Source organism: Hirundo rustica, chromosome 11, assembly GCF_015227805.2.
Source record: "Hirundo rustica isolate bHirRus1 chromosome 11, bHirRus1.pri.v3, whole genome shotgun sequence".
Lineage (NCBI taxonomy): Eukaryota > Metazoa > Chordata > Aves > Passeriformes > Hirundinidae > Hirundo > Hirundo rustica.
Window position 1 is genome coordinate 17,918,757 of NC_053460.1, and position 24,032 is coordinate 17,942,788.

At 37.0% G+C, this 24,032-nt stretch overlaps 1 protein-coding gene across 4 annotated transcripts; it reads right to left on the reverse strand.

The window, feature by feature from the left end:
• Window positions 1-292: 292 nt before the first annotated feature.
• SLC7A9 (solute carrier family 7 member 9) lies at window positions 293-19,637 on the reverse strand. 4 transcript variants are annotated; one of them, XM_040075233.2, is made up of 14 exons: window positions 19,530-19,637; window positions 18,564-18,929; window positions 18,208-18,333; window positions 16,867-17,014; window positions 15,701-15,943; window positions 14,986-15,111; window positions 14,547-14,646; window positions 13,120-13,164; window positions 12,670-12,793; window positions 10,842-10,945; window positions 9,949-10,045; window positions 2,046-2,195; window positions 1,305-1,479; window positions 293-368 (listed from the first exon to the last, which is right to left on the reverse strand). In XM_040075233.2, the coding sequence occupies exons 3-14, from the start codon at window positions 18,310-18,312 to the stop codon at window positions 304-306; spliced, it is 1,482 nt and encodes a 493-aa protein (XP_039931167.1). In that variant the 5' UTR covers window positions 18,313-18,333; window positions 18,564-18,929; window positions 19,530-19,637; the 3' UTR covers window positions 293-303. The 4 variants fall into 4 exon arrangements, with proteins under 4 accessions (XP_039931167.1, XP_039931169.1, XP_039931170.1 ...); XM_040075235.2 differs by lacking the exon at window positions 10,842-10,945 and having other exon boundaries at window positions 12,612-12,698; window positions 19,530-19,629; XM_040075236.2 differs by lacking the exons at window positions 10,842-10,945; window positions 12,670-12,793 and having other exon boundaries at window positions 19,530-19,629.
• Window positions 19,638-24,032: the final 4,395 nt, after the last annotated feature.

Sequence of the window (24,032 nt, forward strand, 5' to 3'; positions counted from 1 at the left end):
CCACACCTTCACCCATGGAATTGCTTGTAAAGATATTAAAACGCATCTTAGCTAAAAATTTTAATTTGGAAACAAGACACCATAACTTATTAACAAACAATTAAACCAGCTTTGCTGGACGCTGTAGTCTGGCTTAGAAATCTTTTATTACATACATATGATGCTTTGAAGTACTAAAGTGTTGCAAAACTAATACACCATTACAAACATAACAATTTAGCAAGTATATATGTGTGCCAAACTAAATTGAATCTACTTCAAGTAGTACAGCACTTAAAAACAACCTGGAGGGTATAAAATACTTCATTCAGTAACTTCATCTTCTGGAACAACTTCCAAAAGCATCTGGAGGTGCATCGTGATGGGCTCTGAGGAAAAGATCTATTGTTAGAGGCTTTATAAGGGAACAATATTTCAATTCAAAATATTTTTCTAAAGGAGAAAACTATCTAGTTGTTTATTTGCATTCCTGTTTCAAAATGAAAAATAAAGGGTGGGGAATAAAGAGTGTTAAGATCCAAACTACAGCATTCCACATTTCCAAACTTATGTTACAGTACAATGTTTCCAATTACATAATTAAAAATATAATTAATTGTAATTTTTACATTATAATTAATAGTCCTGGGGACAAGAGAGACAGATGATGGATTTTTTTTAATGCGTGTAGAACTACTAATGTTGTTGTATTCAGCTAATTCCAATTAGCCTTTTAGGAACACCTGTGTATCCTGTTTTACCTGAGATAATATCAGAGTGTCTCCAGGGACTGTACAATCAGTTCACAAATGGTCATACTGAGTTCTTGCAGCTTTCACTGTACTCAGCCCTGGGATTATTTTTTATCTTACTGCTATTAATATTTTCTTTAGTAAGGATAGTAAAATTAATTTAAAAATAATAAAATTAATAAAAAGGTGAAAAGCCCAGTGTTTGGTGGCATAAGAATTTATGTCTGCTAATCTTTAATTAATTGCTAATGTTTTGAAATACAGATAATTCAAAAATTTAACTTTACAGATTAATTAGTTCTGTTTCTTTGTGCTACTACGGTGATATGTTGTTTTTTGTGCATTAAGATTAATTTTTCTTCAAGTCAGACATTACTTCTTTTCAACAGGAAAGAGTAAAAAACAGTCTTCGGTAAAGCTCACTGCATGCTATCAACATTGCTTCCCTCCACATTCTGCTCACATGCTTAGAAGGGATTGACCAGATAGTGAGCATTATCATACTAATTAATCTCAAGTTTAGCAAAAATGTTCTGTTGGGTTTGGAGCAGGCTATACCCAAGGTATACTTACTTAATATTTTTTGTGTCCAGCTGAATTTAAAATGAACAAAAAGTGCATAAACGATAAGTCCACTAAGTATAAATAAAACACAGTACAAGTAAGCCAATTCAGGTGCGCTGATGATTGGTGCCAATACCAGTAAAATTGCCACCAGTGTCACTATGACAGGAATGATGATGGGTATCTGCAAAATACAAAGAATAAAATCACTTCTTCATTCTTTAGCTGTTCTTACAGAAGTTGCCTGTAAAAAAGAATATTTGGATTGCCTTATGCATTTTTTTACTTTAAAAATTTCTGGAATCAGACAGGGCAATTGACGAGTAGCAGAAATACGGATAGGAAAAACTCTTCAGCCAAATTATTCACTAAGATCTCTTAGTGAATATTTCAAATTGCAGTGTACAACCTGGTATTTTGATAAATGTGGGGACTGACTTAGATGCAATGACCTGGTGTCTTATTTTGGATATTCTTTCAATGCTAGTCTGCTGACTGCAATTACCCATCTCTGAAAATTTGGCTTGTGCCCTGTGGTCGGTGCAAGTTAAAAAATCAACATTCTGAAGTCTTTTCCCAGTCCTTATGAGCTTAGTCCAAGTGCAGATCTGCTATTAAATGGCTGGATTTCAGGTGAGGGGAGTAAAAAACAAGGATACTGCCTAAGGGTGCTGTTTAAATATCCAGATACTTAGTGTGAATTCATGCTACAACATCTATGGAATGGAGGAAAATCCATACAGAACTTACCCTGATAGGTCTCCTGAGTTCCTTCCTTGTAAACCTCATAACAATCAGTGCAAGTACAGTTAAACCATAAAATATCCAGACTGCAAAACTGAAGTAATTTATGAGTGTATCAATGTCACCAGGAATAATATAAATAATAGCAATGGCCCCCTACAAATGAAAACAAAAATTAGTGTCTATTATAGAAAAAAGGCTGAATTTTACTTTTGTTTCAAGACAGCTGCATGTTTAGTGTTCCAGAGTATGAACTGAGAATGCTTTTGCTTAAACATTTGAGTGCAAGTGTATTGCAGCACCTTTAAAGATTGTCACTACATCCTGCCAATGTGGTTATTTTTGTGTGCAATCTTAATTCCATTTTAAGTCAAAATGCTTATAATTTTTATGCATTAAACTGTTTTATTGTTGACTGAATATCTAGAAGATAAAAATATATTTTTAGGGGTTTTATGTTACTGGTATTGAGAGGAATGAGGAGGAGGTGTCTTTACAGACAAACTGTGGAGCTGATGGTAAGCCAAATAAGGCCATATATGGAGAGATGAAAGAAGCAATGGGGGAACCATGAATTCCATAGGAATTCCACTAATTGACACAGACTGTTGCTCACTCAAGACTGTGCTAAATCTCTGGATTTAGAGAAAAAGAACAGAGACACAAGGAAAAGGAAAAGGAAAAGGAAAAGGAAAAGGAAAAGGAAAGGAAAAGGAAAAGGGGGATCAAGGGGTAGGGTTTGGGTTTGTAATTGTACCACTTACTATCCAGGATATAAGAGGGTTGAAAAAGGGATTACCCCCATATTTGGATGATCCTATAGGGGAGGGGGAAAAGATAGAGGTATTTGGGAAATACATGGAAGGATTGGGACTTTCTTTCGGGGATTTTGTTTGGGTCATAAGAGAAATGAATGATTTTGCAGAAAGCTCAGGGAGGATGAGCATCCACAAGCAGTGAGGGGGGCTGGACCCAACGCACCTACAGTGGATGATGCCATCCCCAGGGGGAACCCAAATACCAAGGCCAGCCTGGCTCGCTTCCATAATCACTGGGCGTATTTGATTAGGGCAATCAAATCAGCAGCTCCCAGAACGAACATAGCTAAGGCTATGTCCTTAGAACAGGAGAAACATCAAAGCCCCTCCCATTGGCTGGAGAGGATTAGGGATGCCTTGCAGAAGCAAGGGGGGATGGATCCTGAGGGACCAACCTTTGACACATTGCTGAAGGTACAATTTGTTACTAAAGCCTGGCCTGAGATAAGGAAAGGAGTACAGAAAGAGTGGAAAAATAAGCCTCTGGAGGAACTGGTTAGAAAAGCAGATATATGTAAGGGATGAAGAAAAGGCAAAAGCAAAGGCAAAGATGATGGCAGAAGAATAAATTTCAGGGTCCAAGGGGTCTCCTGGGGACAGGAGGAACAGGGTTGGCCACAGGGAAGGGGCAGAAGCATTCCCTCCCCAGCAGGGGAGAGCCAATCCAAACTGCAACTGGGAGAGAATCAATATGCTGGATACTGGAAGCAGGAATGTCCCCAGAGACAGCTGGACCCTCAGGAGGAGGAAGTCCAGAGGATAATGGAGATGGATTGTCAGGGGTGTCAGTGGCTCCCATTATACCAGGACCCATCACACTGGAGCCCTTGCTAACTTTTAAGGTGGGTCCAAATTAAGAGGAGGTGTGTTTCCTGATAGACACAGGGGCCTCTGAATCCACCTTGTATTTTATCCCCAAGGGGGGAAAAATTGTCAAAAATATCCTTGATTATTGAGTGGATGAGTGGAAAGGATGAGCCAGGGCACTTTATTCAACCACTGTTAGTAGATGTGGAGGATAGGTTTGAAATGCATTAATTCCTGTTTGTTCCTAATTGTGATTTTCATTTACTGGCAAGGGTTTTGATAGCTGAAGTGGGAATACAAATTAGTACTGCAAAAAATGACACAGAGTCCAACACTGTGGTGACTTAGTGCAAAATACCTGAGAAAGCTTATGCTGAAAGAAACCCAGAAGTGTGGCCAGCCCAAATAATTGGAGCAACCAGGACAAGAGGTGTCTAAAAAACAATACCCTCTTTCAAGGGAGGGAAAGAAGGGGTTACAGCCTGTCTTTGAGTCCCTGCTAAAGGCAGGGCTTTTGGAACCATGGATGTCTCACTATAAATCTCCAATCCTGCCGGTTAAGAAACCAGATGGAACCTTCAGAAAGGTTTAGGATCTAAGAATAACAAGTGAAATTGTCAAACCAAGGCATCCCACAGTTCCAGATCCCTATACAGTCCTGAATCAAACCCCCTTCTTCACATCAGTATTATTCAGTATTGGATTTGAAGGATGTTTTCTGGGAGTGTCTTGATTACAGTAAACAGTATTTTGCCTTTGAGTGGGAACAGGAGGAAGAAGGGAAAATGGTGAAACAACAACTGACATGGACAATCCTCCTGCAAGGATATACAGGGTCATTGGTTTTGCTCGGGCAAGCCTTGCAGAAAATACTAAGAGAGTTTACTCCACCTTCAACGGTTAGGTTGTTGCAGTATGATGATTTGCTTTTATCAGGGGAATAGGAAAGGTGGTTGAAGAGGCTAGTGTGAAGCTGCTTAATTTTCTTGCTAAAAAGAGATTTAGAGTGTCTGGAAAGAAGCCGCAGTTGATAGAGAAAAAGGTTAAATATTTGAGACACATTTTGACTGGAGGGTTACAGTGTATTGATCCAGACAGGATACAAGGAATTTTACAAGTACCATTACCTCAGACAAAGAAAGAGTTACAGCAGTTTTTAGGGTTGATGGGGTACTGCAGAGCATGGATTGAGGATTTTTCTGTTTTAGCCAGACCTTTATATGACTTTTTAACTCAAGACAGTCCTAATGTTATGGTATGGACACCAGAAGGAGGGCAAAGTTTTAGAAAATTAAAAGACAAATCTTCCAGACTCAGAAAAGGAATTTGAGCTATATGTGGAGGTCAAACAAGCCATGCTAAAGGAATTTTGGTACAACACAGGAGAACACGGCAGCCTGCTGCTTATTTTTCTAAGCTGTTAGACCCAATGGCCAGAGGCTGGCCTCACTGTCTGCAGAACTGTGCAGCCACAGCCTTGATGGTAACTGAGGCCCAAAATCTGACAAGGGGAGGGTGTCTGATTGTCAGAGTTTCATATCAGGTTAAAGCTTTGTTGACTTAAAGAGCCTCTAAGTAGATGACCAGCACTCAGTTATCACAGTATGAATTTTGTTTAATGTTTAGAATTGAAAAGGGGAAGGGTTTAACGCAGCCTCCTGTCTGAACAGCCCTGGAGAGGGGGGGCCAGGAAGAAACCCATGACTGCATTCCAGTGATAGATCTCCAGAACTAGGCTAGGGGAAAATTATGAGACACTCCCTGGCCTGAGGGAGAAAATGTGTTTATTAATGGGTCTTCAAGGGTGGTAGAAGGGAAGTGATTTGCAGGATATGCTATCATTAATGGAGAGGAATTAAAACAGAAGAGACTGCTGCCCACGGGGTCAGCTCAGACAGCAGAGATGTGTGTGCTTGTGAGAGCCTGGGAATTAAATTGGGACAAGAGAGTGAATCTTTTTACTGATTTTAAATATGCATATAGAGTGATGCATGCATGTGGGAAAATATGAGAAAAAGAGGTTTATTAATGTGTAGGGGGAAAACAGTTTCATGATAGTTTAATTTCTCACCTATTGGAGGTAGTAAATTTACCAACAGGGGTGTCAAATAATACAGGTTAGGGGACACCAGGCAGGATGCTCAGAGGAGGCAATAGGTAACCAACTGGCTGATAAAGAAGCTTGGAAAGCTGCAGTGTTGCCAGAAATCTCTAAGATCCTCCCCTTGCTCCCAGTAACCCAAGCACTGCCAGAGATAATTAAGAAGAGTGAGGCAGAAGAAAGAGGGGATAATTGGTTTACAAGGGATGGTAAGCAGTGGACCAAAAGCTCTGGCCTTACAGATATTAAAACTCCATGAAGGGAGCCACTGGGGCTCTCGAGGACTGGCAGAAGCTTTCCTCAAAATGTATGCTGCTGTGAGACTTTTTACTGTGGCAAAGAGAGCTATTGAGGTTGCTTGAGTTGTGCTAAAACCAATAATAGGGTTACAGAGAATCTTGCCAGGGGAGGGAGGCCTTGGCCTATATGTCCCTTCCAAAGATGCCAGGTGGATTTTATCAAAATGCCCCTAGTGGCAAGGTTTAAATACCTTCTGGTAATAGTGTGTCAGCTAACAGGGTGGCCAGAAGCATTTCCAACACTTCAGCAACTACAGCATCAGTTATTAAAGTATTTTTGGAACAAATAAATCCAAAATATGGGATTGTAGAAGCAATAGACTCAGATAGGGGAACTCATTTTACAGGAAAAATTCTGCCAGGAATTATGACTGCTTTAGGAATACAATAGAACCTCCACACCCCCTGGCACCCCCAGAGCTCAAGCTGTGTTGAAAGAATGAAAGGAGAAATAAAGAAACACTTTTTGAAGTTGGTGATAGAAACTAAGATATCATGGGTAAGGCTCTTGCCACTGACTTTAGCAAGAATAAGGGCCAGACCCAGAAGAGATATTCAGTTACCTCCCTTTAAATTGATGTTTGGAATTCCTTACCATTCTAATTCTCAGCCTAATGGGGGGGTGAAAATAAGTGATGTATATTTAAAACAATACATGGCCAGGATACTGTCTCTTGTGAAATCTCTTCAACAAGAAGCTCAGCTGGCACAGACCCTCCCTTTGAACTTTGCTTTTCATAACATCCAGCCAGGGGATTTAGTCCTCGGTAAGGAGTGGAAAGAAACACCACTGCTGCCAAAGGGGCATGGACCTTTCCAAGTGTTGCTGACCACAGAAACAGCCACCAGCACAGCTGAACACAGATGGACCCACCACACTCGGGTCAAGGTCTCTGCAGCCCCAGAGATCTGGACATCTCAGATGGAGGAGAAGGACAGGAGTCCATGACTGACACTCCGCAGGAGTGAACTGGAGCACCATCTGGTGTGTCAACAGTGGGGGGAGCCTCATGTGCCTACCCATAGACTGCTTTAATAATCTGTAAGGGAAACCCTGCTTTAGGGTCTCCACTCACTGGGGTGCTAATACTTGCTGTCATTGTTTTGTTTATGTCAAGCTGTTTCTATGCCTTCACTCACCACAGGTGGTGCAGAAGACAACATGAAAATTAGCTTACACCACTAGAATGTTTCTCTTAATAATCTTACCTCTATAGTGTCAGTTAGGTTTGGGCCAGAGGTGGGAGAATTGTTTTTTAGTCCCAGGAGAAGAAGTAGCAAAAACCTTTAACAATTGCTGGGTATGCAGAGGGCCAGGGGGATCTGAAGACTGGCCCAGTTGAACCTAAATGGTGGGTCAACACTCTCAGTGAGGTCCATAAAGGAACAGGATTTTGGGATGAGGAAAGAAGTTCATTCTTCTGAAAAAGGCATTTATTGTCTAAATATAACAGCAGGTGTATACATGGGAAAAAGTGTTTGTGACTGGACTTTATCTTTGGGTTTAGATTGTTGGACCCCCAATTGCCCTCTTTATGATTGTTCTACATATCGAGGCAGATGGAGTCAAACACATGACTCGGTGTGTTTGAGTCAACACACAAGTCAAGCTCAGTAATGGCAGCTGGGTAAGGTGTTCCAACCATCATTACCAAAGGGATTTTGAAGGCTGTAAAGAAGTGGGGAAAGACAGGTTTTTTGATCACTTATTTTTAAGCTGCCCCCAAGATAATTCCACAAGTAAGACACATATTGTCCATGACTATCAGTAGAAGTGGAACACCAGAATTCAAACCCCTTTAATAAGTTCTGGTCCAGATCCAACAAAACAGATCTGGGATATAACTGTTGGTGGAAACCTCATGTGGAAGCTTGAAAATGCAAATACTGTGATTCTCGGGTGGGGCAACTATTTTTGGAGGATCATTAGGGCCAGGAAACAAGCTGTATTTTGGCCCACCAATTGATGATGAAAATCCAGAAGGCCCCTTTGCCAATGGGACCTGGGCTTTGAAAGGGTGTTATTGGATTTTTGGCCAACATTATTGCAGGTTACCTCCGAACTGGTCAAAATGTTATGTATGAAATATTAAGCTGTTGTTCTTTTTGCTACCACAACTTCAGGGAAATCAGTTAAGAATCGAGGTATATGCTTAGAGAGAAGCAGTCAATTGATGGGTCCCTGGCTGGAGGGAGCATCCAAAAGTGTGGTAAGGATGAATGGCTGCCTAAGCGAATATACAACACCATGGACCTGTCACTTGGAATACTAATGAATTTATATCAGGTGCCAAAGGACCTATTTTAATTTAAATTGGATAATTCAGTTACAAGCTGTCTTTGAAATAACCAACCAGACAGCTACAGCTCTTCACCTTCTTGCTGACCAATCCACTCAGATGGGGAATTAAATATTTCAACATTGGATGGCATTATTATCCATTAGTAGAAGAGGGGGGAGCGTGTGAAAAATTAAATTACTCTAACTGCTGTTTGCAAATAGATGACAATGGAATAGTGGTGAATCAAATAACAAAAAGAATAAGAAAGTTAGCTCATGTACCGGTACAAACGTGGAAAGGTTGGGAATGAGACATGTTTTCATGGTTACCTCGTGGAATATAGATTAAATGAATGCTTTTTTCCCTCTTATGTGCTATATCAGTTCTAATCTTTTTACCATGTATGATCCCTTGCTTAATGCAACTTATTCACCCTGTGATCAAGGGGATGCAGGTGGCAGCCATGCCTACAGATCCAGAAAAGGCTACAAAGGACAGAAAATTATGTCACTGCACATAATTGCAAAACCAAAAAGGACCCAGGAACAGAAAGTTAAATCAATGAGTCAATGATAACTAAAGTTCATAAAGGCAATTATTGAGAAAATGAGGAGGGATTGAAAGAATGAGGAGGAGCTGTCTTTACAAACAAACTGTGGAGCTGATGGTAGATAAGGCCAGATAAGGAGAGGTGAAAGAAGCAATGGGGAGAACCATAAATTCCTTAGGAATTCCCCTAATTGACACAGACTGTTACTCACTCAAGACTGCGCTAAATCTCTGGATTTAGAGAAAAATAACAGAGACACAAGGACAAAGAAAAAAGGCAGGGAAGGACACATTAGAAGGGAGGTCTGTATTAGGTGATGCAGGAAGTCTGCACCTCTCAAGTACCTCAACCAATGGGGAAAGAGAGAGGGACCTGCAGCTGGGAAATTAAGATAAAAAGGAGGCTCCAGCCTCTAATGATTTGAGAGACCCCAGGGGAAATGCCCCATGGCCTCTCTCTTTATTTGAATAAACTTGCAGGGGTCTTCTGTCTCCTTTTTGGACATAAACCTCTGGTGTTAGTGGATTCATTTTCCTGGCAGGATTGAATATATTTTGTTTTGCCTCAAAGATAAATGGGCAAAATAAAAAAAACCAAGGTGTTCTAGATTTATTCCTAAATGTATTTACTAACTTGATTTTTTTTTTTTTTTTTTTTTTTTTTTTTTTTTTTTTTTTTTTTTTTTTTTTTTTTGTGAGATGTAAATTTTCTACATGAAGGAAATATTCCTACATGGAAGAAACAGGGTGGTGATAGGTTGCTTGCAAGTATACTGTGAAAGAATTCCCTAATACTAACCATTTATTTAAGGTTTTGTTTTCATGCTATTGATTCTTCATGATTTTGATTTTTAAAATCCAGTTCTGGAATGAATATGTTCAAATTAGAGAAGGTGAGAGTTTTAAGTAGTCTTTTTTGCAAAATGCATTTAGCAATTTTCTTGCCTAGATAGTTAAAGATATATGTGAAAACTGCTTGTAAGAAGCTGTGAAAATATCTATTACTGCAGATTTTTTGGTGATAATTTTTCTGTACTTAGAATATATACTTACGTAAAATATGATAGCAGGTGCTGGTGTTAAGCGCTTAACACTAATGTAAGATAGTATCTCTAGCACGTGCCCTTCACGACCTGCAACATAAACCAGTCTGACAAAACAAAAACAAAGCAATGTAGTTAGTGTGGCACCTGGACTTTAAATGGTGTTATTAAAAATAGACATCCAACTAATTTCATCAATTTTCTTTGGCATACATTGGGATTTTAAGAGTATTGTAGCAATTTAAAATAAGGGAAATTAAATAACCAGTATTAAAACAGTGAGCTAAAAAAAATTCTGAACCAGTATTAAAATAAAATGCTTGAAACTAATTTTGGAATCATTATTTTGCATATATAATAGAAAATTATTTTGGGAAATGTTACCTACTGTGTCCTTTTTAATTAAATATTTCCTTTTTCATGAGTTTCATAGCAAAAAGCTATATTGACAACCTCTTGTCAAAAACTGGTCTTTACAGCCACATTGTATTCAGATGTTTTTGAAATTTTAAAATATTTCAGATAGTAAATGGAACAACTGATAGAAAGTAATCGTTTCTCAGTTATCTTCTCTGTTACCTTTGCTGGTGTAGTCCTGTTTTTACTGCTAACTTTTAGCTCTTTAATTCTCAGCTTTAAAAATTATGGGAGATGAAAAAACCTTTTGTGCTATAGTGGTATACCTTCATTGAATTAAGAAGAGACCATGTTTTCTAATTTTTTCAAACCTGAATAGCCACTGTTTTTGAAAATTAAACAATATAGCTAGATTTATAGGCAATCTTAAACTGAATTTTGTATAATGTGGATCAGAAGAATGTCCTTATGTCCGTAGATACACGTATATAAATCTTTCCATCCTTCAAAACCTTTCAGTTGAAGATATTTAGAATGGGGACTTACCTGCCTGCAGTAAAACAGGTGCCATTGGCAGATCCAAGTGTTGAAAATACCACAAAGAGAGGAACTACCCAAGAGGCTGGATAAAGGACTCTATCGCCAAATGTCTGGGATATAGGATTAAAATTAATCACTTTTGTCATCTTAACTACCGTTTAGTATATTCAGTAATGTTAGAGCCTCTTTGTAGGTGAAGTAAATGGGTATCTGAGCTATGTTAAAAACAAAACCATGTTGTATATTTTGTGTAGTAATTAAAGAATGCTTTGCCAAATAAAGACCTGGATTAATTCATTTACTACTATAAAAGGGAGTGGAATATTATTGTCATGATATTTATGATGCAACATCTGTAGGAAACATTAGAAGACAAACATAAAAACTGCACAAATGAAATTCTGTTAAAGACATCTCTTTTAGGATGTGCCTGCAAAGACAGAAGGAAGGAAGATGGCATTGCTGCAGAGCATTGTCCATACAACAAGCTGTTCCCAGCCTCTGTAGAAGGAGTAACATTAGTAGTGACAGCATGACAACCCAAGCCTGGGGGCAAACAAGCACAGGACAAACTCCCTCTGGTCTTTCACTACATTTGAGTTTTCACCTCTGACGTGGTATGTTGCTTGTTGCTGTAGATCTCACGTAGGTACATTGACCAACAGCAAATGAATTTGGATTTAAATGTTTTTGACAGGTAGGTTTAGGTTTTTGGTTGTTGTTGTTGTTTTTTAGTAAGTCAAGCATAAAGACCTTTGGTTTTGCACAAGTCTGACATCAGTGATGTTTCTTTGTACAGAAGTAGGACGCTCAAAGGGTACTTACAGCTGTATAGACCTCTCTGCACAGAGCATTCCTTTTGTTGTGCTGCCTCTGCTCAGCGCCAATTCTGAGATTTTGTTAATTTAGTCTGATCAGTTCAGTGCTAGATGATGTGTGTTGTTCAGATTGTAAGTTTAAGGGTGTATTGAAAGGGACTAGTTCTTATACAGGATCTAACTTCATACATGCTGGGCTGTACCATCTCATGCAGACAAGCTGCTGAAATGCACAGAAGATCTAAATTTTAAAAGCTTTTATTTTTTTTAAAAAAAAACAGCATTTCAGCATTACTGTACTTCTTCACTGTGCTAGACTATATATTTAAATGCTTGTCACATACTGTTTGTTTTCCCCAAAAACTAACATTAGGAAGATTGTTGCAGGACCTCAGCTGTTGTTTCAGAGACATGGAAAATTTACTGAGTGGAACTGAAGGGGCAGATGTATTTTTTATGGTTTCAGAAGCTTACGTAATTTCTAATTTTACCTCTAAGAGTATATCTTGCAAAAATGTAAAAATAATATCTTTCAAATTTGTTAAGGAAAAAACCCCAAAAATAATAAGGTGGAAGAGAGTGATGGACTATTTGCTGTTATCTCCGTAATAAAAACTTTGATCTACTGTCATTTGGCATGTGCTTCTTTCTTAGAAATACTGGAAACACTGAAATTGGTAAAGCAACTGTCAGATGTTATTTCTTTTTCCATCTTTTTGATGCTTATGGAAAGAAGTAACCCTCTGACCAGCAAATGTTTACAAAATGTTTGCTGAAGACTGCACTACTTTTGCTTCCTTCTTTTATTCCCATCTGGATATGACAGAACTATTCTTTAACAGGCATTACTGAAATTTTAGATTAGGAAATGATAGATAATGGGGGAAAAGATGGCACTAACAGCTTAGACTAAAATTAATGTTATCTTACAAAAAATTAATGGAACTTAAGGACTTACATGACTTCAATGCACACAGCCTTCTTCAGATGTTCTATTACAAAATTAAGTAGCTTACCACAGCAACTGCCTGGGACTGCAGGAGTTCTGTTGAAGTCATTACGGTGAAATAGGAAATGTTTATCAGAATGTAACAAACCGTAACCAAGGGGATTCCAATAATTATAGACAGTGGTAGATTTCTAAAGAATGGAAAAGTAAGACCCCATCAGCATTGCTGTATCACTGGTACAGTTGTCATCATAAACTGTGGATTCTTACTTTTCATTATATGCTCTTTAGGTGTATTTCCTTTTTCTTTTTACTGTTGAGCTATGGAAATCAGGATTATAAAAAAGGAAAAAAACAAACTATGCAAAGATACAAACCCTGTAATACAGGCTAATTAGCTTTGCCTGGTAGTGCTCAAACCTTGAATAATAGAATATTAGTATTTTTAAAAACAACCCAAAATATATAGTGTTTGATTTGTTGCAAATAAAAATGCTGCTTTTCTTCACAGTTTTACCTGTAAGGATTTTTAAGTTCTTCTGTGATGTAATTCAGTTGATTCCTGGAAGGAAAAACATTCATGGAGTATTTTAGCAGTCAGGTGTTTAAATATGACTATACTATGAGGTGAGATGCTATTTCTTGTGTTATTGTTTTTAATCTTTTCAGTTTAAAAAGAGAAAAAAGTGTGAAATCAATCTTTTAAATGAGAAAACTACAGGACTAAGCCTATGTGAGCTTCTTATCCAAAAGTCAGCCTCTTGATTCACCATCTCTTTCTCATTACACATTATCTCTAGTATCTCTGAGACTCTAAATCTTGGATAAAATATCCCAGAAAAATCAAACAAAAATTTGTTTGATTTTAGATTTACAAGATCGCCTTTCAACTTCAAGCTTTGCAGTACCTGGCTCTTTTCAAATAAAAGCACAGTGTGCTGAGGGCAAAGAGTAAAGCAAATCTGCCGGTGTTTTACAGCGGTTCTGTAAGTCATACTATCTTTAGAAAACAGGCACAAAAACCTTTTTAAGGATTATACCTATCTGAATTATAATTTCCAAATACTCATTGTTGCTGGAGCATGCAGACCAAATGAAATATGGTTTTTATATTCATCCACTCTGAAAATCTGAAGAGTTAGTATTTACAGTTCAAAGGCAAATTTTCAAATATTAATGCCTGGTGGTTACATACACAAATAATTATTTAGGGATCAGCTTCTGTGCCCTCTTAAAAAATCCGTATGAATGCCTGAATTAGCAGATTTACATGCCTGAGCTGAGATACAAAGCTTGTAAACAGAACCTAAAAAAATAATCTATTGAAAATAAATTCAGTTTCAAAAGCTTTTAAATGGGAATTGCTGTGTGGTAGACCAAGATTATATTCTTATTTGCTTCCAAAGTACAGACCTATATGCAGACTTTTGCAGTTTGTACATTTAAGAATAACAATGGATTTGTGCCAACAGAACTCTGTGCCAACTGACATTCCCTAAGAAAAAACCTGCAAGTTGAACCTTATAATTTCTGACACAATGTTCCTGTACTAATGTTCTCCTGTACTAATCAAACACCACCACGTATTTGACAAGAAATGGAATTTGGTGGGGTAACCTGCAGGGAAAGCTATTTTGTCTAACACAATGGAATTAAACTGTATTATATTCTCCTCATTACTACAGTATCTAAGCACCTTCAGCAGCAAAGCAGTAGTAGTAGTCCTTTTAGGACTGAATATATTTTCTTTCCCTAATAAACAGCAATTAAAAAGAGGGTGGAGTTGTGGGGGTTTTTTGACCAGACTAGTGTTATTTTTCCAGAATTCATCAAGACATTCTTAATAACAGTCAGTTGTTAACTTCTTCAGAGAGTTCTATGGGGAGAGTAAACCAGTGAAAGGCTGTTAAACTGTAACTGTTAAGGCTACTAAAAATTCCTTACCATCCATCATATGCCCAGAGTCCATTATAAAATGCCAGACTGATAGAGCTAACAGAAATTTTACTGTCCTTGAAAGAATCTTTGAAGTTTTCGGTTTTTCCTGCAAACAAGAGGAAGATTACTGATTAGTGTTGAAATTAATTCTTGTATTCCCACCAGATGAAAAAAACATTCAAACATATGTCTCATGTTTTGAAACTTTTCAAAATAAAATTAATTAATACCCTTTTGTATTCACTGATCTGTAGTGTTGCATTTTCCAACTATCCCCCTTCTCTAAAAGAAAATACCATCATTTCCAAGAGATGCAGAACTAAAACCCTGAATGAAGAGTTTCAGGACTGTGCCTTATTACTGTGTCTCTTCTGTCAGTGGGGAATTTTTTAAAGATCATAGCAACAGCTAAAACAATTTTTTCAAATAACAGATATTTTATTACCTTGTGCAAGGAGAACAATTCCACTTACAATAATGATTGTGACAATGATCATTTTAGCAGCTGTGAGAAAATTCTGGAGGTAACTTCCCAGCTTCACACTCAGTGAATTCACAATTGTAATTACCACTAAAAGAAATCAAATTATAAATGTTTGTACTGCTTGCCAGAATTTAAAGAAAAGTTGTCCCTCCCCTTATTTACTGTACTGCTTTTCCATCACAATTTTTGTCTATATTATATACAGTTTTTACTTCCTCTTACTTTACTTTTACTATGTGTTTGGATAACTTTTAAAATAGTGAGGAAAAACTGGTTTACAAATTAGATTTTGATAGTCCCTTTAGCAAAAAATATTTGAAGTTGCACAGCATTCCAATAATCAAGAAATAGTATTTCCACAATTATTTTTTCTTCCTTTTCTGCTAGAGATAAGTGTTCATTATACATCTGTATCTATCTTAACGAAGAATAAAAAAAAATTCAGACTAGGAAAAAAAAAAAAAACCAACACATTTTTAAACCTATCCTTTTTATGTTGTTTAATTAGTTATCATGGGAAGGACTCACTGGATTGTGTCTTAAATAGATTTTTGGTGTCTCTGTGAAGATGAACCTAAGGAATTTTCTGGGTGCTGAAGTGCACTTATTGATGGGGCCAGACACAATTTGCTGGGCAATTTTGGAGCTTTTCTGTCTTAAAAAGTGTGACTCTTACCAATAGCAGCTGCTGCAAGGCACTTGATGACAGCTTGGGGCGGATCACAACCCGGGTAAAAAGGAGCTGATGCGTATTCCGCAAAGCTGAGACAGATGATTGCAAATGAACTGGGTTTTGTAACCAGTAAGCTCGTCCAAGAAAACAAAAATGCTGGAATTGGGCCAAATGCCTCCATAAGGTAAGGATACTCTCCCCCAGACTTTGTGATCATTGTACCAAGCTCAGCAAAACAAAGTGCACCTGAATAACAAGAAAAGCAGGTTTAGTTCATACACTTTTGAACCTGGGACTGCTTGAACAGAGGATCACGTTTAATAGGTAGAAAGGTTAAAGAAATTGATCTGCATCATTACTCTCTCCATGTTTCTGTATATTTTACTGTATACACAAAATAAAATTTTAGTTACTTGTGGGCAATTAAAAAAAATACCCTGAAATTATTCAGATGCAGTCTAAAAATTATTACCATTGATGTTTAAGACTTCACCAAAAGCAGTATAAACAAACATTTTGATTTCGTTCCATTTCTGTTTAAGAAATGAACAATGTAGGAAGCATTTAAGTGAGAACTGCCCTGGCTGACATACCTTTTGGAACCTTGAAAAAACAGACTATCTTTTGAACTAAAATGTCTGCTAAGCTCCACATTAAGGTACAGTGATACTTCCTGTTCTATTGCTGTATGTGGCATCTTGAATTAAGATTTTTTTTGTATGCTGCCCCACTTGACACAATGCTCAGAAATTTATTTGTTTTACTTCTTGAAATATTTTGAGGTGCTTAGTGCTAAATTTTCAGATAATAGAATTAGAATCACAGGAGTTGAAAGCTAGCAGAAAGAACCAGTAAATTTACTACCAGTAAATTTCACATATTGCCAGCTATTTAAGTAGAAGGGTATTATCTTTATTACAGTCAGTGGAAGAAGCAGGAAAATCTAAAACTTTATTTCAAATTGAGTGTGATTTACAATTTTAAAACTTGTCTTCTATAAACACCCCATTTTAAATTTGTGGTTGAGTACTGCTATGCACATATACAGGAGGAATTAGTTGATTTTGGTCTAGGTGCTATTAGCTAATTTGTGAAATGAGAGTAGTATGCAGAAACAACAGTTATAAAAATTTAAGGCAAAGATTCAGATTCTTTGTTGAGTCCTTTACCTAATGTTGCCAGAACTCCACAGGCTGCCCAGATGGTTAAACAAGGACCCACAGCTTCAACATTGGCAAGCACAGATTTTGGAGAAACGAAGATCCCTGAGCCAATAATTGTACCAACAATCATAGAGATTCCACTAATGAGGCCCACCTTGAAACAGAATGAGATGTTTTTGTAAGCAATTTCTAATAATTCACCAAATACTTCTCAAGATCGTAAAACTACAGTAATTGTCATTACTGAGTTATTTCTGTTGGCTTTCAGTATATAAGTTCTATAAAGAAATATATTAAACAAATTTGCAAAGTTTCACTCTTCTTTCCAAGATCTGTATGTACCCTGTGGTGTAGTCCTGCTGTTTTCAAAAGTACACCTATTTGTGTTCTGCCTGCCTATTTCCTTAACTAAACTGTCTTTTGGATTGTGAGACTCAAATATAACCCTGAATGGGTGAACTTGCCCTTCCCTCTTTGATTAAGCAATGACATTCTTTTAGAAGCACTTGATGAATTCTAAATGTTCTAAGATTCAGAAATTGTCTTTCATGGATGAGGTTTGTTGGTTTTTGTTTTTTGTTGTTGTTGAGCTGCTGTTTTCCTTTCCTTGCTTTAAATATTTGTGCCTGGGAATTGTGTTGATACCACTGGGTGGTGATAAGATCACATTCTCCTAAATTTGTAGTGACCTACAATATTACACAAAACCACTGAAATTGAGGCAGGTATTACTAAAAGAAGAGGCATGGGTTACTTAATATTTTCTGATAGCTGTGGCTACTCTAATAACATCAGTATTTTTCCAGTCTTGACACCAAACTAAAACCACATAGATAATCTCTTTCCAGGCTACTTAAATTTAAGAGAAATGCCACTCCCTCCTGAGAGGAATCGACACAACTGTTTTCTAAAGCATCTGTAATTTTCTGGAGAAGACAGATTTTCATTCGTCTTCAAGTACCACTGCCTGTTTCCTGGCTATAAACAACAAACTTTCAGAAACAATGAGCTGGACAACCCACTACAACTTCTGAAAAGTATACATGGAAAAAAGTTTGTGAAATGCCTCAGCTGATCAACTTAGAATAAGTCTTTGAATTATTTTTATAACTGATAACTTCAACGACATATTCTTGGAGTTTTAGTCTGTTTATATCAGAGCTAATTAGCAATTACCAGTTTCTGAAAATGTAAACCAACCACACTATTGAGACATAAGCATATTTTTGCTAAATGGGGACACAGTAGTGATTTTTGTATGTTGATGCATATGCACAGATATCCCCTTCTGCCTCCCTCAGCCAACCCCTCACACATGGACCAAAGCGGGAAAAGAAAAAGGTTTGCCTGCTTTTGTAGGTTCATCGTTTGGGGTTCATGGCTCTGAATGGATTGTCTGTCCTCTCTTCCTCTGTCCTCTCCTTTTCTTCTCTTCAAGCTTTCTTCACCCATTTGTTTTTCTTGTTGAAATTTCTAAGGAAATAACAAAATCTTACTCTAGCATATTCTTGTTGCTTGAATTTTGCTGATATATGTGGGTACAAAATAGTATAGGTAAATATTACCAGAAAACAAACACATGAACACACTAGCTCATAGGCAAAGGACTTCCATCGAACTACCTACTCAAAGAAGAAAACAGAGGAGAAGTTGTCAACTTCACCTCTTCCATCTGACTTGCTGTGGATTTTGATTATACCCACCCGGCAGGTGAATGTCTGTGTCTTCTGTCGCAGATCACATTCAGTTTCGAGGATGTCCTTCCTGGAACAATCGAGGTTTTACACCAGTCCTTCCTTTGAATTCTTCCAAAGGTTCAGACAGATTTTATCTTCCTCCCAAGTCTTCCTTCCTTCCTAGTCTGTTTTCTTCTTATCTAGGAGACTTTTTTTTCCATTCTTCAATAAATTAGTATTTGCCTCAGTTCCTTGGAGTTGGAAGCATCTGCTAAACAGAGTGTTTACTATAATTATCGATTTAGCAGCTCTTTGCCTCCGAAGGAGACACCAATCTTCTCTTTGTTGATTCAGGGTGAATGTCTTCCACTCAGTGCTTTGTCCTTTTTAGAACTGCAAAGTAAAGAGTTTGTTTTCAAATTTAAATTTAGACTTACGATCTTTTCGGTGAGGATTTTGCTTGTTTCCTCTAGTATTGGTCTAAAATACAATCTGAGACAGTGAAGGAAATTGATCGGGTTAGGTCCCGAGCCTCTAAAGTAGATTCAGTCAAAAGTCTCTTCTCTCCTAAGACTCTACAACTATAAGTACTTGAATTTGAATTATGAAGATCCGTATGCTTCTATACAGATGGTAGCTCTGGAAGTCATCAAGTTTAGGCAAGATAAGCTGAGGGGTTTTGTAAATTAGGTAGTAACTGGTTACAAAACCTGCAGTATTTTAAATTAACAGAACACTTATTTCAGTATTGTTGATCTTCAGAAACATCTAGGCTACAAAGACATCAAGTTTATCTTCGAATTAAAGATTTTTAAAAGAATCAAATTAATTCAACTTTTAAGATTAAACCTATGATAGAAATCTGCGCTCCTGAGGAATGCAAGGCTTGAGTGACTGAACTTCATTGTAGCTTTGTGCCCAACATCTCTCTTATAAAGTCGTGTATTTAGTCTGCTTCAATCATTACCTTCAGCAATTCTTGCTTTCACTTACCTTATTTATTTATATTTGTTTGGTGTTGATCGGGTCCAGGAATCCTTGTCAAGTGTATTTCTCCTCTCGGATTTCCCAGCCAGTTACAAGCAAAGCGTGTCCATGTCTAAAACCAGAACATGCAGAAGCAGTGGCTTAAGTACAGAGGTTATAAAAGGTAATCATTAAACCCATCCTCTGCCAAGAAGTCTTGAGTTAGGAGCCACAGGTAAACCGACAGTCCAGTTAGTTTATCTTTAAAAACAAGCAAATCCATTTGTTCCATTTTGTTCGGTGACGAAGTAGTGTATTATGTAGTGAGAGTCTAATTTGGAGAGTCTATTTGGATGATCTTTATAGCAAGCAGTTGCTAATTTAGAAATGTTTTGGAAAGATAACCTTGAAGTAATTGCCATATCCTAGGTGCACTAAAACCATGTGTCCAGATGTTATTTGAATCCTATTAAAAATTGTTGACTTTTTTATCCTGAGACACTAGAGAAGCATGAGCAAAAATATTTCCTTTGTTTTTCATTAACCCAATTCCATTAACCTGAGGCAGCTGAGTGCATAGCTTGTGTTCCCTTTGCTTGCAGTTACAAATATTTTCCATTTTTGTAAACATTTAAAGATCTTGCTTCAGTGAAAAATGCCATGCTCTGTTTCTATGCAGTTGTATATCCAGGAATAAAAAGTATTATTATCCTGAATTCTGTAATAAGGTAACTGCTTTCATTTGAGCTAGTCATCCCTAAAACCCTTGCAAAAAGACCCTTAATCATGTTTATCACTTAATTGTTTTTAGCAATGCAGTTGTACAACTCCTTTGCTGTATGAGATTCAAATCAGTAAGTCCTGACCAAACCCTTCTAAATGCAGCTGATTTTTCAATAAATATCTACTGCTAAAAGCTAAAAGATGTTCAAGTACCGGTTCCTGATGTTAGCATTTAACATTTGTTTTCTTGTTGAAAAAATGGTTCATAAACAGGCAGTACAGGGCTGGAAATAAGACCAAATTGTTGGGCCTGAGTATCAACAAAACTATCCCAAGCACTATTTGACAATTGTTTTCCTCACTTTTTTCTTTTTTTCTTTTTTTTTTTTTTTTTTTAACTTTTTAAGCATGCAGGATTGATCAACAGGAATTCCCTCTGCAATGATGATGTAAATCTGTGACTAAAAATGGGCTCTTAAGTACATGTGAAACACTTGTTAGTTTATATTTGCCATGTTTTCTGATGGTTGAGCCAGACTGTGCTGAGAATGTTTTTCTCCAAGATTGAGGTTGCAAAGTAATGTTGGCACAGAAAACAAAATTGAAACCGTGCTTTTTTAGCCACTGGCCTTTTCCTCTCTTTGTTTTTCTTGTTTAATTCTCACAGAAATAGGTTTAAGATACAAGAGAAGCTTTTCCACCTTAAATAACTTCCTATTGAAAAATTACCACAGTAAGTATGGTGAGACAAAAGTTTTTGGGTTTTGCCTACAGATAAAGAGAATAAAGCATGTTAAAATTCTTGTCTTGCTACAACCACATGAAAAGGCATGTATGAACAATTTATTCCTTTTTCAGCAAGTTTTATAAGGACTTTTAAAATATTTTTCATAGTAATTGTGATGACTAAATTAACCAATGTTTTCATATGCTTCAATTTCACATGCTTAATTTGGGATCAGATATTATGTAATGTACTTCTGTGTTCCTTAATTCTGATAAATTTGAAATGAAGATTTATAATCTTATCGTACCTGTGTTGTTCCTGAAATGCCATAGAGACTATTTCAAGCTAATATGAAAAGAAAAAAAAAAGGGGGGGAGGGTGTCATATTAAGGGGCTAACATTGTCCCCTGAAATGAAGCAGGCACATCTTTCACACAATCTCTACCCTGGAATTTACAAACCACAACAAACAACAACAACAAAATAATTTTGATGGAAAGATAGTGGGGTATGTAATCTTTAATGTTCCGTTATGTAAAGTTTTACTGAGGAATTTTTCTTGATTTAGTATAGGTAGTCTTTGATTTTTTTTGGTAGATGTACGTGTCAGTTGTCTTTTCTTTCTCCTTCCGATCTGTACTCCATTTCATTTCTTCAGATCCCATAAAAGCAACGTTGCAAATATGTCATTTGAGTTTTTGCCTAAGCAACTGGTTTCTTTAGTCAGCCTGGAACGTCTATCTGGAGAGTTCCCACCCCTTCGATAGATGTTGTAAGTCTGCCGTGATTTGACCTTAACTAGTCTGTATTTCTTTATAAAAAATAAAAAAAGTATTTTCATTTATTGTCTAGTTTTGTTTTAGGGGTTACTCTTCCTGGGATGCTGTAAACCTATTAAAGATTTTTAATTTTACCTGTAATCTTTTTTTCCTCAGCCACTGAAGGACAAAATAAACATTGATTTCAAGGAATCTAATATTATTTTCTTCATAGACAAGGGAAATTACATTTTACAGCCATGGGAAAAGAATCCTTCCCTCTCAAATAGGCACACAGACGAAGACCTGAATGAGTTCAAATTCCAAGGGACTGAGTGGCAAACACTCTGAGCACTGGTCCTATTTAAACACTGTAGTTTGAACCTTATCAAAGGCTATTTACCAATTAAATTGTAAAAAGTAATTTTCAACTTTAATTCAGGAAATAGCAAGGGCACAGTATATAAATAAATGTTTTCTTTTCCTTAGTTACTAATAATAAAGATTTATGCTTGTTAGGGTTGGTATTTATTGCTTGCAGTAATTCATGTTCTGCTTTGACCAATACTAAAGGAAATGATAAGGACCTTATGATAAGGATAGCTTAGCAGTATCTCAGAGTGGATACTTTCCATTCTAACCTTCCTGCTTACAGGTTATTTAATTTTAATTAGAGGACCAGTGTGTTTCCTTGCCTTTGGTCTTCTTTGAATTTGACCATTAATAAATGTGTTCTAAGATTTGATCTCAGTACTGTCATCCTTTAAATAATTTTTTTCTAAGTAATTGCAGGTATGCTGCCAGTGGAATATAAAGAAATGGTATTATGTAATAGCTGTGGTGACGCTGGGATATGGAGTAGCAAGGTTTGCAGGATCTTTGCATCTTGTGGAAGTCGGTAAGAAATATTAGGTGACTGCTGTTTGTAATACAACTACTTAATAGACTATAGCTCTTAACAGAATATATGGGGTTTAAATACCTGGGGTTTTTTCCCTACTTAGTTCTTGGTCACAGTATAATTGGGTTTTTTTTCTGTGACAAGGAAGACTTTTGAAAGGATATTCAGGTCTGCTAAAGGTTTTGTACTAGACTGCCTGAATAGTACCTTTAATCCAACTGAGGCTTCTTTTTGTCTCATGTATTTTTTAAGCAGAACTGTTCAGAGACTCTTAATAAACTCGTAAATGCTGGGTATGTCATTCTATCCAAAAGCTCACCAAAAAAATCAAGAAGTCTCTTCCTAATGATGTTCCAAAGGAACTTTGATGGCCTCTGGAGAAAATTAGCTTTAGTATGTCACACTAGGGTTTTTTTCAAAGTTTGCAAAGTTTTTAACAGTGCTTCAAAGTCTGATCAGAATCACTGTTTTTTCAGAAAAACAATCGACTCCCTCTGCTGAGAACTGTTGTTCTCTTTTAAAAACAAAGCCTGACCTCGATCTCCTTTTTGAGTTCAAAACTCAGGTTGCATTCCACTGGCCTTCCCCCAAGGAGGGGTTACCAGTTAACACTGTTTTGGATGACATACCTAGCTGAGGAAGGAAGCACCAAATGTTGAAGCACTCCACTGAGGTTATGGTGTTCTGTGCTACTTCTGAAGTCTCATTTTAATTATATATTTATCAAAACCAAATATTTCAGGTATACAACAATTCTAATTGCTAAAATATATTTCCTTCTATATTTAATATCTGAACATGTGCTTATATAGGTATGTTGAAATAAATTTAGCACAGAAGAAAATAGTTTAGGACTAAAAATATCTGGAGAGCTCACTCCCTGAGAAACCACATTTTTAAACATAAAGAATCTTTCAAAGTGCATCTGCTTTTCTAGATTCAAGCTGATTGGCCATGGAGTTTTTATGATACTTATTTACTAGATTTGCAGAGAAGGATCAGTGCTTAGAACTCTCCTAAAGGGAAGAGCCATGCCTGCCCAAGGAAGGATTTGCAGTCCCAAGGGAAAAGCTCTTAGAACCCCTGATGCTATGTACCAGGATAGTGGCATGGATTTTTCATGGTGAAAATGGCTTAGGAGGTTTCCTCTTCTGAGCTGTGAAAGGCAATATCCTGGCCCGAAAAGCAACAACTTTCTGGCTTGAAAATAGAGCTAGAAGAAAAGAAAACAGCTGGGTTTAAATGGCTTCTTAATTGTATGGGGAAATTTTCTAGAAACTGGAAAGAATGGTAAGTGTACATCAATGCCCCGTCAGTTCACATAACATTGGTACATACTGACCTTACAGTGACTGCTGATTGTCAGACTCCCCCTGCTATTTACACAACCAAAACACAAAGTATGAAGTGCTCTGTTCTGA